The sequence below is a fragment of the Aquarana catesbeiana genome, linkage group LG12 (assembly GCF_042186555.1).
Source record: "Aquarana catesbeiana isolate 2022-GZ linkage group LG12, ASM4218655v1, whole genome shotgun sequence".
In the NCBI taxonomy this organism is placed as follows: domain Eukaryota; kingdom Metazoa; phylum Chordata; class Amphibia; order Anura; family Ranidae; genus Aquarana; species Aquarana catesbeiana.
In genome coordinates, this window is record NC_133335.1 from 160,781,119 (window position 1) to 160,795,450 (window position 14,332).

The following is a 14,332-nucleotide window of genomic DNA, read 5'->3' on the forward strand; positions in this document are numbered from 1 at the left end:
TATATATATATATATATATATATATATATATTTATGCAACACCTGGGATGCATATATATAGACAATACACTTTAAGTGCAGCTAACTGACTGACTGTCCTGCCTAATCTAGCTAACTCAAATCAAATGTCACTGTCTGTCTCTCTCTCTCTCAATGAACGCCGGAACACACACTACACAGGGCCACCGTGCAGGCGGCCTTATATAGTGTGGGGCGTGTACTAAATCCCCTGAGCCAAGGAGGCTTTGGCCAATTACGGCTCTCTGTTAACGCGGCGCTGTGATTGGCCAAGCATGCGGGTCATAGTGCATGCTTGGCCAATCATCAGCCAGCAATGCACTGCGATGCCGCATTGAATTATGGGCCGTGACGCGCCACACGAATTTGGCGCGAACGGCCCATAAAGTTCGGAATTCGGCGAACGACCGAACAGCCAATGTTCAACTCGAACACGAAGCTCATCCCTAATCAGTAGTGCTTCCAGGTAGTAAAGGACGGTCATCCGGTCTCTGTCTTCAAGCTCATGTCCTTCAAATGCCCGACCTATCAGGGTAAGAAAATTAAGTTTTGCAAGAGAGAGAATCCTTGGCTTACCTCTGGATCCTGAGCCAAATGTCTGTGGGGGAAGAGAAAAAAAATGATTGCATGCATATTTAGCAAAATCAAATGCATAAAAAAATTGTCTGAAGGCAATACAATGTTTATTGCCATCAATATTGCCCACCCCATTTCCTTTCTGCCCTTGGCAGCTTTCTTGTTGATCTTCTTACGGATGTCGTTCAGAAGGTCAACAAATCTTGAGGCGGCTTGATTGGCAGGAGGATCTTCCAGACATCTTGGTTCCGAGGAGATGTGCCTTGCAAACTTCTGAATGCTGTCCAGGTAGTTGATAACAGTGGATTGGCTGACTCCGGATGCTTCCAGTTGCTTGAAGAATTCGATGGTCCTGTCTGGCTGGTCGATACATTTCAATGAAACCTCCTTGCTGTCCACGAAGTAAAGGTACCGGGTCACAAAGTTCACCTGAAATAGGAGAAGAAATCAACATCTTAAAGTGGTTCTAAAGGCTGAATTTTGTTTTTACCATAATGCTTTATCTGCATTGAAGTAAAAAACATGAGTGTAGCTCTCCCAGCCACTCCTAAAATTACCTGAGCCCTATCTAGATCCAGCACTGTGCACATTGAATTTAAAGGCCAAAATGTCAAGGATAAAGGTGTTTAAGGGCCACTTCCGGTTTTGAGGAGGCCACTTCCGGTTTCAGGAAATAGCAGTTTTTTGGCTTTTAACAAAAGTCTTCTGATTAGCAGGGGCAGGACCCTCCCCCGAACACGCAGTTTCTTTTCTGGGATCAATCACAGTCATGGCTGCTGCAGACTCCTGGAAAGTTGTAGCACTACTGCACCCAGCATCTCCTCCACCATTCACAGGAACAGCCGCTGTGCCTGGTCCAGGCAAAGTCTCTGTATTGTCCATGGACCTCTCTGCAGACTGAAGCTGACAGTAAGCAGATGTTATTGCATGCTGTGTATTGTCTATGGGTCTGGGCTGACTGCCTGCAGCACTACAACCCTCAGCAAGCACATTGTCATTAAAGTTCACACCATCATCCTGCACACACACTGTACCTGCACCTTGTCTCTCCACAGGTCTTTCTTCCACAGGGCTAGGAACGGCGTCCATCTTTTCCTCACCATCCTGGAAAGCTGCACCTGGAGTGGATTCAAGTTTATTGATGAAATCCAGCATGCCAGAACCTTCAACCTCCTGCTCAGATGTTCCACATTGCTGGGGAGTGAAGGGGACAGAGGCCTCCACCATTGAGGGCTCAGCAGATGTCTGAGGTGATGAAGAGCTGGGCTCATCCTCCGGGCCCACTTTCTCACTCTCTGCTGTCTGTACCTGCATCTCCTCACTGGTCTCCTCACCCTCCATGCAGGAAGCGGCTCCTCTTCTCATTTGGCTGAATCTTTCTTCATTCTTATATTTTTCTTTAAATGCTCCACTATTCTCCTTCAGAGAACTCACCAGTTCTTTCTGCTTCCGCAGAGCTTGTTCCAGGTCTTTCAGCTCAGGCCTCAGAGCCGGTCTTTTCTTGCTGAACACTTTGGCAAAAATCTGCTTTTTCTTTTTAAATTCATTTTTCAAAGCTACCAGCTTCTCCTCTTCCTTCTTAATCCGCTTCAGCGTTTCAATAACCCTCCGTCTAAAGGCAGACAGGGACTCATCTTTCCTTGGGCCAGGCCCAGTGTCATCCACAGGCTGAGGCCTATCCAGGGGGCCTCCACCAGGGTCCACCCCAGGATCCTGCATCACTCCTGGGGCAGAGGAGCAACTCTAGTCCCTGGTCTCTGAGAGCACAGGAGCAAAGGAACTAGCAACCTCACACCTTGTTGTCAAGGAGTGGAATGGCAGTTTCCCACCATCCCTGTGCTGAGTTCCCGGGTCTCTACACCCACTGATCCCATTATGAGGGGCTCCAACCAACCTTGTGCTGAGTTCCTAAAGAGGAGAGGAAAAAATGGAAACCAACCAGGAATGGGGGAACCCTACACTCTGTCACATCCCAAAATATAAATGGAGAAATACAGATAAGCCCCAAGGATACTGCGGACACAGCAAGAGTGCAAACTAGGGTACACCAAAGTTATGTAAAAATATAAAGATTCACTTTATTGGTACAAAATACAAAATTGTTACAATGAAAATGTACAAATATAAAAAAAAAAATACATCTCAATAGGAGATAGAACAAGCTACTAGACTAGAATCACCGACATGTTTCGGAGGCCAAAGAGGATTATTTTTTTGGCATGTGTGTGTCCTTCTTCAAGGTTAAATAGAAAAGCAGACTATTCCATATTCTATCACAAACAAGAAAAGGGGGGAAGAAGGGGAGTATTGTATCAGTATAGTGGATGAGTAGTTTGCAGACAATGGGTTAAAGCATGGCAGTATTGCAGCATATGTAAGAGTTAAACAAAAAATATGTCAAATTGTACTTACAGATGTGTTTACAGAACTTAGAAACATGCACATCAATGGATGAAACGTCAGGCCAAAGTTATTTCACTCAGCTGTGCCTCAAAACTTGTTTTGTATGATTTTAATGGACTATGAAAAGATCCCATGAGAAGTAAGTGAGTCTCATAAGTAGGATATGAGTCTGGATAAATTAAAGCCAGGCTCAAGAAGGGGCAGGTATAATGCTTGTCCTGAAGCAATCCAACAATGCTCACGAGGATACCACAAACAAGGGGGGAGATGGATATCTAAAAGTATGATAGAATATAGATATCAGAACAATAGACATGGTGGTATATAGATAAACCAAAGAATTGCAAAAAAGACGTATCAATAGTAAGGCAAATATGCCATATTTGTATTACCTGGAATGCAGTGAGCAAGACTTGCTTACAGGGTTCTCTGGCATTTCCTGGCTGTGCAGCAAATGATGCAGAGAATAGGTGAATGCAATAATGGTAGTTAGTAGTATGCAAAGGTCGATGTGGGAAGAAAGAGGAAGGGGCGGAGACAGGTGCTGTGGAGCGTCAACTGACCGCTCCCCTAAACAACCGTCACGTAGTCCCAATAAATGCATCCACCTCCTAACGGTATCCCCGACCGATGCGGCATCCAGCGTCACCGCGTCTAGCGTCCGTGTCACACGGAGGTGGGCGGATAAGCCAGGCGATGAAGGTCCCCAGTGTGCATGTGTGGAAAGATACTGTCCGCACTGGAGTATCCGCCAATGCCACCCAAAAAAAGGGGGAGCTGCCCCAACAGTGGCCGAAGTCGCCACTGGAGGGGCCCCACATGTCGGGGAGCCTTGGTGGACCACCAGGGACAGCAACACCTGGCTAAACTAACCAAAGAATAACATAAGTATGGGCACAGCTCGAATTTTAACCCAGGTCATCGGTTATCATCCGTACATCGAGATTTATTACCACAGTATCTGTAACAGACAAGAATAATAAACGATTAATTAGTATGATATTTTAAAGGCCACAAACAAGTTCATGTGCTAATTGATCAACAAATATATGCCAGCAAGATCAGTGGAGAGTAGGGATGAGCTTCGTGTTTTGAGTCGAACATATGTTCGACTGGAACATCGTCTGTTCGCCCGTTCGCCGAATTGCGAACGATATGGGCCGTTCGCGCCAAATGACCCGCATGCTTGGCCAATCACAGCGCTGTCAGTAGAGAGAGCTGTAATTGGCCAAAGCCATGGTGGCTTTGGCCAATTATGGCTCGGGGTTTAGAACACGCCCCACACTATATAAGGCCGCCTGCATGGCGGCCCTGTGTAGTGTGTTCCGGCATTCTGAGAGATAGAGAGAGAGAGACGGTGTCATTTCATTTGAGTTAGCTAGATTAGGCAGGACAGTCAGTGAGTTAGCTGCACTTACAGTGTATTGTGTGTGTGTGTGTATGTATATGTATATGTGTATATATATTATGCATCCCAGGTGAGATATATATATATATATATATATATATATATATATATATATATATATATATATATATATATATATATATATATATATATATATATATATACACACACACTGTATTCAGTTTAGCTAGATCCGTTCCTGTTATCTTCCTACTGACAGGCAGGCTTGTCTTGTTACAGTATTTACAGCTACTTGAAGAAAATTGCTGGTGTTGTTTTTTTTTTTTAATAATCAAAATTTTATTCATTTATATAATACATCATTTGTACAACATACTATACCCCTACATTCAACCCAATAACAAAACTACACATTACCCCACATATCCCATTTACCGAGGTTTATAAATTACCACAAAACAAAAAAAAAAAAAAAAAAAAATTATCAAAATCTATAGTTCTTCCATCCACCCCTATCCTCATTATTAATTGCTCCAACTCCTTCCTCCGACTACAAACGTGAATTAAACGATAATTAGAATGTGGCTTATCCAATTTAGTGAGAGAAAAAGAGAGAGAGAAAAAAAAAAAAAAAATGTATTTACTATCTGTGATGTCCCCACCCACTCTCATTAATATTTATTTACTCTCTCCCTTCCCCCCATCTTGCAAACATATTAAATACATTGTAAAGTGATTTCCCCCTTTCCTAATTCTTATCTTAAATCCCTATAGTTCATAATTCTGTAATTTATATTTGTGCAAAGCAAAAAAAAAAAAAAAAAAAAACACCTTTCTGTGATTCTCCCCCCCCCCCCCATATCCAAGCGTACTTAGATAAAATTATAAAGTGCCCTTTTTTAATTCCTGTCATAATCACTAATCCATAATTAATAATTTGTGCCCTCTTCCCTCCCCCCCATCCTTAATGTGTTTACCCCAACTCTTCCCCCCAGTGTATCAACCTGGTAAAAAAAAAAAAAAATTCCTTTCCTTTCCTTTTTTCTTTCCTTCCCCCTTCTTCCTCCCCCTTTTTTCCTTTTCCCCCTTCCTTTTTAAGGTGATTTCCCCCCTTTTTTAATTCGTGTCACAAGTCCCTATAATTCATGATTATATAATTTATATTTGTGTGAAAAAAAAAAAAAAAGACAAACAACCCTCCAACAACACACCCCTTCCCCACATCACCCTCACCACTCAGTGTTTATTAATGTATTCGGGTGGATGGAGAGAAAACAAAACAAAAAAACACAAAAAAAAAAAAAACCCAGGCGAGTGAGGACATGTAACCATACATTATCTTACCTCCCACCCCTTTACTTAATTGGCATTGGAGAAGTCATATCAATATTTAATTTCTCTTTCTAGGCTCATCATCTTATTTCTTAATTCTTAATGACTACACCATTTCTGCCTCCGTTACCCATTGATGTTTCCCTCTTCCATTATCTCCCTGGAGCACTGCTCCCATTTTGCCCATGTATTTTCAAATTTCTTTTTTTGATTTTTAACCACATGCACCCACCTCTCCGCTTCCTTTATTATGTTAACCTCATTTCTCCACTCCATGACTGACGGTTTCTGATCCTGCCTTCAATACCTTGGGATCAGTTTTTTTGCTGCGTTTAATAAGTGTTGAGTTATGCTTTCCCTATACTTTTTGACGGATCCAGGATTTCCGTGAAACAGATATTGTATAGGCCCAAACTCCAGGGAGTCCCCTGTTAATTTCTTAATCCATGGAGCCACTGATTCCCAAAATGGCTTGATTATTGGACATGTCCACCAAAGATGAAGAAAGGTTCCCCTCTGTCCGCAGCCCCTCCAACACCTATCGCTAGATACCGAGGAGATTTGTGCTAATTTTACTGGTGTCCTATACCATCTCGCTAGGAACTTATATGCCATTTCTTGCACCTTTGCGCTTATGGAGGTTGTGAATGTTAACGATATCATTCTATTTGTTTATCTGTCCAGACTTGGCCCAGCTCCCTCTCCCATTCTTTTACAAAGTAAGGGGGTGTCCTTTCTTGTTCTTTTAGGATCATTCTGTACATTCGAGATAGCATATGCCCAGATTCTGATATCTGTGCACACTGCCTCTCAAATGCCGTAAGTGAGTTCATGGGTCTCAATGATTTTATTTTCTTGAGAAAGCTCTTCATTTGGTGGTATTTCCATTCTGCCATTCTTGTCTCACCAAATCTCATGACCATCTCTGTCAGTGATATTAAGGCTCCATTAGGGGCAAACTTACCACATCTAGTATTCCCATCCTGGCCCCATGCCCCCAGACTTCCCATCTCCTCCCCCGGAGGGAACCAAGGAAATCCCTCCAGAGGTGTCAGAGGGGAGGTCTGGGGGGCATATTTACCTTTACTATTCATTCTGTCCCATACTTCCAATGAATTCAAGGTCATTGGTGATGTCCACTGTGACAACCCTCTTAATGACCCTTGGATCCATGGTGCTCCTGCCAGGTTTCTACCCGCCATTGACATTTCTGCCTGTACCCATGGTTTTCTCTTTAGGTCATGACACCAGTCTACTATTCTTACTAGAGTCATAGCCCTATAATAGGATGTTATATCCGGGAATCCTAGGCCTCCCTCAGCTCTGCTTCTCTTTAAGATATCGTAAGCCAGTCTAGGCCTTTTGTCACTCCACACAAATGCCACAAACAACCTACGTATTTGCCTAAAGAGAGTCGCTGGCAACCTGATTGGAACTGTGCGCAGCACATAAGCTATTCTGGGCAGTATACTCATTTTTATGGCGCTGATTCTTCCAAACCAGGTCAGGTATTTACCCTTCCATTTCTTTAGATCTTCTGATATTTCTTTCAATAATGAGCCATAGTTACGTTCATACAATAGTTCATAGTCTGCACTGATTTGCACCCCCAGGTACGTCAGCGACTCCTTATTCCATAAAAATGGGTACATCTCCTTCAGTGACCTCTCCATCTCCGCTGGGATATTACTAGGAAAGATGACTGATTTCTCGAAGTTGATCTTGAAACCAGACAGCCTTCCAAATCTCTGTACCTCAGCCATTAATGCAGCTGTAGATGCCTGAGGAGCGGAGAGGAAAAACAGCAGGTCATCCGCATACGCTGCTACTTTATGTTCCGTATGTCCTATGTATGTCCCTACTATCTCCACATTCTTTCTAATTCTGCGCAGGAGTGGTTCCATTACTATTGCGAATATCAAAGGGGATAGCGGGCACCCTTGCCTGGTGCCATTTTGTATGTTAAAACATTCGGATACTGTCCCGTTGACCTTTATTCTTCCTCTTGGTTTCCCATAAAGTGACATAATCCACCCTAGCATTTTTCCCCCCAGACCTATCCTCCCCAGTACTTCTCTCATAAAGCCCCAGTCCACTCTGTCGAAGGCCTTTTCGGCATCCATCGACAGAGTGATTCCTGGGGCTCTATCCGGGCCATGTTGCATCCATTGCAATACATGAAGGGCACGTATGGTATTGTCCCTCGCTTCCCGTCCTTTTATAAACCCTGTCTGGTCTGGGTGTACCAAATCGCCTACATGTTCCCGAAGTCTTAGGGCCAGGATTTTTGCCAATAATTTGGTGTCAGAGTTCAGCAGAGAGATAGGCCTGTAATTAGCACATACCTGGGGGTCCTTTCCCTCTTTTGGTAATACCGTTATATATGCCAGTAATGCTTCTGGAGAGAGTGGGTTCGCAGCATTAATAGAGTTGAAATATCTACAAAGTGGTCTTACCAACACTGGGAGAAATTTCTTATAATATGAGTTTGTCAGCCCATCTGGCCCTGGACTTTTCCCAGGGGGCAGGGTTGCTATCACTCTGCTCAACTCTTCGACCGTGATTGGACGCTCCATATCTTCAGATATTTCTCTAGGTATTATGGGCATGGCGGCGCTCTCCATATATTCTTCTATCTCATTCCTCCTTTGACCCTCTCTTTCCCCTCCTTCAGATGGTTCTATTTTAGCGATGTTATATAGGGCCTCATAGAATTTACCAAATTCTTTAGCTATGGCCTTTGTATCCATTATTTTCTTGCCTTGCACTAATAAGCTATGCACGTGCCTAGAGTCCTGTTGTTTTTTGAGTTGTTTTGCCAGTAGCCTTCCACATTTATTTCCCTGTTCATATGCTCTATTAGCAAAAAACCTAATTTTGTTCTTCGCTCTATATTCAAGGCATTGTGAGAGCTCTGCTCTTAAGCTCTCCAGACATCTACCATCTATTTGGTCAAGATTTTTCTTGTGCTTTCTCTCTAGGACCCTAATCTTCTCTAGTAGTTCGTCTACCTCTCTTTTGCCTTCCCTCTTCATATGCGCACCAATGGCAATTAGTTCCCCTCTTACAACTGCCTTATGGGCTTCCCACACCACTTGATCTGACATTTCTTCTGTTTTATTTATTTCAAAATATTCCTTTATCTTATTACTTAGTTTCTCCACTATGTCCTCCTTGTCCAACAGCGACTCATTCAGACGCCATATTCGTTCCGAATGCGCCACTTGTGTTGGTCGGAGGGTCAGAATTATTGGGGCATGATCAGATAGAGTTATTGGTTCGATTGTACTTGTGTTGACACTCCCCAGGTAGAATTGGTCCACCAAAAGAAGGTCCAACCGTGAGTACATATCATGTGTTTTAGAGTAATAACTAAAGTCTCTAGTCCCTGGATGTAGAGCTCGCCAGCTGTCCACAAGATGTTGTGAACCTAAGGTATGTCTAATTTGCTTTATGGCTCTAAAAGATAACCCGGTTTTGCCCGTGGATGTATCTATACTCGGATCTAGAACCATATTGAAGTCTCCTCCAACCACTACACATCCTTCCTTAAATTCTTCTAATTTTTTAAACATTTTTACCAGAAAATGAACAGTCCCTTCGTTGGGTGCATATATTGAAGCAAAGGTATATCGTCTCTCCTGTATTACGCCTTTTACAAACAAATACCGACCTTCTGGGTCGCCTTGTACGGACTCCATTGTCCAGGGACATGATTTCTTAAATGCGATTGTAACCCCTCTTGCCCTTGCTACTGGGGATACCGCATGATGCCACTGCTTCAATATATTCTGGGGTAGGCCTGGGATCGAGCTGCTCCCGAAGTGTGTCTCTTGTAAGAGAACCACATCAGCTCCCAAATGTTGCAGTTCCATCCACAATCTCCCTCTCTTATTAGGTGAGCTCAAACCCCTCACATTGTATGACAATATTTTCAGAATGGCTGTCATTTTCTTTTATCCCAGGAGCCCCCTGTTCCCTTGCCCATATTCTCTGTCTTCCCCTCTGCCATTCCCACCCCCCCTGTTGCCCCCCCTTTCCAACATTCAAGACCCCATTGGACACATACCTACACATAACATAGCAAGAATGCAAAAAATATATCACATTTATGTTAAAGACATAACTCTTGCATACACTTCCCCCATACACAAAACCTTTCTTTAGGGGTATATCTAAAAATTGGGTAGGGAGCCTGCGCGTATAGGCACCTCCCACACGCAGGCTACCCCCCTTCCCTGCCTTCCGCAGGTTTACTCTCCCCTTTAATTGGGGCTGACCTATTGACCTACATAAGGTCCTCATTTTCCCTCATGTCCCTCCATTTATCCCCCCCTCCTCCCGGACTTCCCCCTATAAACCCCCTTCCAGATGGTAAAAAAAAAAAAAAAAAAAAAAAAAAGGGGGGGGAAACCCCAAAAAGAGTCCTTTAAGTCCTTCTTTGGGTTCTACCCCTGTTGGCCCTTGCCGGTACCTCTTGCCATTTATCTGCTCGTTGCAGGGGGGGGGCCTAGAGTATTTATTCTCCAATCCATAAAGTCCACCATCGGGAGGTCTAATTTCTCTGTAAATGATTTTAAGTCGTCCTTTGTTCGCAAAGTTGCAGTTTTTCCACCCCTAGAGGCTGTTAGACTAAAGGGGAACCCCCACCGGTATTTAATCTCGGCCTTTCGTAGGATTTCCAACAGTGGACGAACCGACCCTCGCTTAAAAAGTGTTCTTTTTGAGATATCTGGATACAGTGCTATGTTTGAGCCTTCAAATGTGATTATGGGTGTATTACGTGCTGTTTTCATTATATTTTCTTTCACGGTATATTTGTGTATTTTACAGATTACATCCCTAGGTGTGTCAGTTTTTGTGTTCTGAAGAGGGACCCGATGTACCCGATCTATTTCAATAACATTTGGGGCTTGAGCTCCCAATATCTGTCCAAAAATTTTTTGTGCTGTTGGAGCCAATTCTTTTGCTGTAATTGACTCCTTTAATCCTTTTATGCGTATATTTTGTCGCCTATCCCTGTTCTCGTACTCATCCAGCTGTTCTCTGTATGAATTTAATATCTCTTCATATTTTCTTATGGACTCTTGGACGTCTACCACTTCCTGTGTGATAGTCTCTTGTTCTTTTTCTGCCACTTCTACTCTGTGTCCCAGGTCCCTGATGTCCTCTTTTAAACTTGCCACAGCTTGCATACAGGATTGCTCGACTGCTTTTATTAATTGCTGAATGTCGTTTTTGGTGGGGAGGGCCTTCAACAATTCCCAGATGTTCCTTTCTGAGTTTGCTTTTTGTCCATCCCACTCCTGCGGGTTCCCCTCACCGTCCTGAGTGCTCTCCTGATCACCCTCGTATCTTTGTGGCAGCCCGCTTACTCCCATATCCCCTCTTGTTATTTCTGGATGCTCCTGTACAGTACTTTGATCCGTATCAGGGATTGGGTCCCCTCCTTCTCTTCCCATCATAGTCTCTGTGTCAATAGACTGTGCCTCTTCTGATGGCCACCTACTGTCCTCCCATTGCCTCATTGTATCCCGGCTCTCTACCAATGGGCTTTGTATGTCCATCGTTAGATCTCCCTTACCAGGGATGAGTTGGCCCTTATTCTTAGCCCCCATTACTTTGGGGCTCCCATCGCTTCCAGGGGGGCTAGGCTCTGGGGTCTTCCTCCCTCTCCCTGCTGTCGGGGATCTCTTATCATTCGCCACGACACTGCCACTTGTCATCTGGGTACTCGCCTGCCTTGTCCGTGATTGCTGCTCTGCTATTTCTGCACAGCCCGTGATATTACGCTTCTTTATATCCGGTTTTCCTATTTGCTCAGGTACAAGGGGGGATAAGTACGCCTTAATGCCATCTGTTGACTTTCTGCCTCTCCCTGCTGTTGGTTGCAAGGCTACTTGTCTGCGTGTTGTCATCCTCAGGCTTTTATCTCACTCTGCCCGTGTAGACAAGAAAAAAAATAAACAAATAAAGGAATAGGGGGGAGGGGGGCAGCCTGTGAGTACAGCCTCTCCTCTCTCTTCCTCTCACACTCTCCCACTCCAGCTGGCCGCCCGTCTGTTTTCAAAGGAGTGCCGGTGTGTATTTGCTTTGTATTTACTTGTGTTTACTTTGTTACACGCAGTGGCTGTGGACAAGCCAGCAGGTTACCATAGATCTCTCTCCCTCACACCATTTCTCCACTTTCTATCACCCTGTCACGCTGTGGAGTCTGCCTGTGTAGAGTGGTGTGATGTACTGGGAAAATAGCCGTACCTCTTTCTCTCTCCACCTCAGCTGGCTGCCCGTCTGTTATCCAGGAGAACGTCGGTGTGTGTGTATCTTGTTACACGTAGAAGCTGAAGACAGGCAAACAGGCTCTCTCCCATACACGGCTTTTCAGCTTTCAGCTTTCTGTCCTTCTTTGCCTTTATTCACTGTGTTGGCTGCTCGTCTGCTATCGAGGGAACGCCAGTGTGTGATTGCTTCACTATACCAGGATACTGGAAACAGATGAGGGGACAGAGGGGAAGTAGCCAATGATAGCAGTCGCTCTTCTCCCTCTCGAATGCTGGCGTGTCTTTGCTTACTGCATGGGGGCGGCTGAGGACAGGCGAGTCGGTAGAGCCCTCTCTCACATACACCGCATCTCAGCTGTCTGCCGAATGATTGTCCATTAGCCCGGGATCACGGAGGGGGGAGGAGCACTCACTTACTCACACTCGCACACACCCATCAGCCGCAGCATGGAGATTAGCTGTGTCGGTGGTGTTGTTTTGATCCTATTAGTACCACAGTCAGGCAGCTAGACTATTTACAGTTAGTATAGTGAGACCTCTGCACAGTGTTCAGCTAAAACTACAAGTTAGTGTAGTGTGTTGTGCTCACAGTGTTTTTTTGCGAGTTCTGCACAGTGTTCAGCTAAAGCTACCTGTAGAAGGTTGGTGGTGTTTTCCTGATCCTATCACTACCGCAGGCAGCTAAATAAGTTACAAGTTAGTTTTTTGCGAGCTCTGCACAGTGTTCAGCTAAAGCTACCTGTAGAAGGTTGGTGGTTTTCTCATACTACAGGCAGGCAGTTGATTTTACTAGCTGCAGTATCAGTACATATATATAGATAGATAGATAGAGATCTAGATATATAGATATCGATATATATAGATATCTATATCTCTATCTATATATATGTACTGATACTGCAGCTAGCAAAAATCAACATATATATATATATATATATATATATATATATATATATATATATATATATGTATATATGTATATATATCCCAGCTTAGTGCAGCTACAGGCCATTAGTATGTCTGGAAGGCCAATGGCCAACAAGGAGAGGCAGACAGTCACAAGCCAATAAAAGACGGTAAGCAGGCTCTGTGTCTAGTGCTGGTCATGGAGATGGTGCATCCTCATCAGCACGTGGCTGTGGGACACGCTTGGCCTTTTTTTCGGCAGCTGGCCATGTTGAGCCACAACATGCGGAAGACTTGGTCGAGTGGATGACCAAGCTGTCCTCATCCTTCTCATCCTCTCTCACCCATGCTCAGGGTACTTTGTCTGGCAAAGCAGCGGCCTCTTCCCTCAGCTCAATGTCATCAGTGACTCCTTCCCTAGCCCCACCATGTCCTCCTGAGGAGTCTCTTGAACTGTTTGACCACAGTGTTGGGTAAATGCTTCAGGAGGATGCCCAGCGTTTGGAAGGCTCTGATGATGATACTGAGCTAGATGAAGGCAGTAACGTGAGCACGGACAGAGGGGGTGCCCAAGAAGGACAGCAATCTGGCAGTCATGCTCGCCCTGCTGCAGCATACTGCCAAGTTTGCTCCAGTGATGAAGAGGGAGGGGATGATGAGGTCACTAACTCAACGTGGGTGCCTGATAGGAGAGAGGAAGAGGAGGAGGAGGTGGCACATCACCAACGAGGCAGGATGCCCTCCTGGGGCCAGCCTAAGGGCAGCACACTGACTGCATCACACCCCAAAGCTCCACATGTGCAGGGTGCTCAAGTCTCTGCGCATTATTCCAAAAGTTCTTTGGTGTGGGCCTTTTTTGAGACGAGTGCATCAGATCGCACCGCTGCTATTTGCAACATATGTCTCAAACATATCTCGCGTGGCCAAAATATCTCCCGCTTGGGCACCACATGCTTGACCAGACATATGTTGACCTGCCATGCAGTTCATTGGCAAGCGTATCTAAAAGACCCACACCAAAGAACAAAGAGGACCTCTCCTTGCTCCTCATCAGCTGAGATCTCCAACCCCACTATACCTTCAGTCCTCCCTGAGACCTGCACTGAGAGGAATGAAGGTGTAGAATTAGGTGTGTCACAGCCAAGTACTTGTGGGCAATCTGCTTTCGGTACACCAATGTCAGATTGTACCAGGCAAATTTCCCTGCCCCAGCTGCTGCACCGCCAAAAGAAGTTTGCTCCCAGCCATCCACATGCCCAGCGGTTGAATGCTAGCTTGGCAAAATTGCTAGCACTTCAACTGCTGCCTTTTCAGTTGGTAGACTCTGTCCCCTTCCGTGAGTTTGTAGAATGTGCGGTTCGTCAGTGGCAGGTACCCAAATGCCACTTTTTCTCACGGAAGGCGATTGCGACTCTCTAACGGCATGTGAAAGGAAATGTCCATGCCT

At 44.7% G+C, this 14,332-nt stretch overlaps 1 protein-coding gene across 6 annotated transcripts in view; it reads right to left on the minus strand.

The window, feature by feature from the left end:
- LOC141113187 (uncharacterized) overlaps nucleotides 1-12,392 on the minus strand; it is a 51,064-nt gene extending 38,672 nt beyond the window's left edge. For 3 of the 6 annotated variants that reach the window (XM_073606130.1, XM_073606129.1, XM_073606128.1), the window contains exon 1: nucleotides 11,957-12,392. Coding sequence is in view for 3 of the 6 variants with exons in the window: in XM_073606127.1 (XP_073462228.1) it covers nucleotides 10,183-11,616 (1,434 nt within the window). In the remaining 3 variants the exon portion in view is untranslated. The other 3 variants (XM_073606127.1, XM_073606126.1, XM_073606125.1) reach the window with 1 other exon arrangement.
- Nucleotides 12,393-14,332: the final 1,940 nt, after the last annotated feature.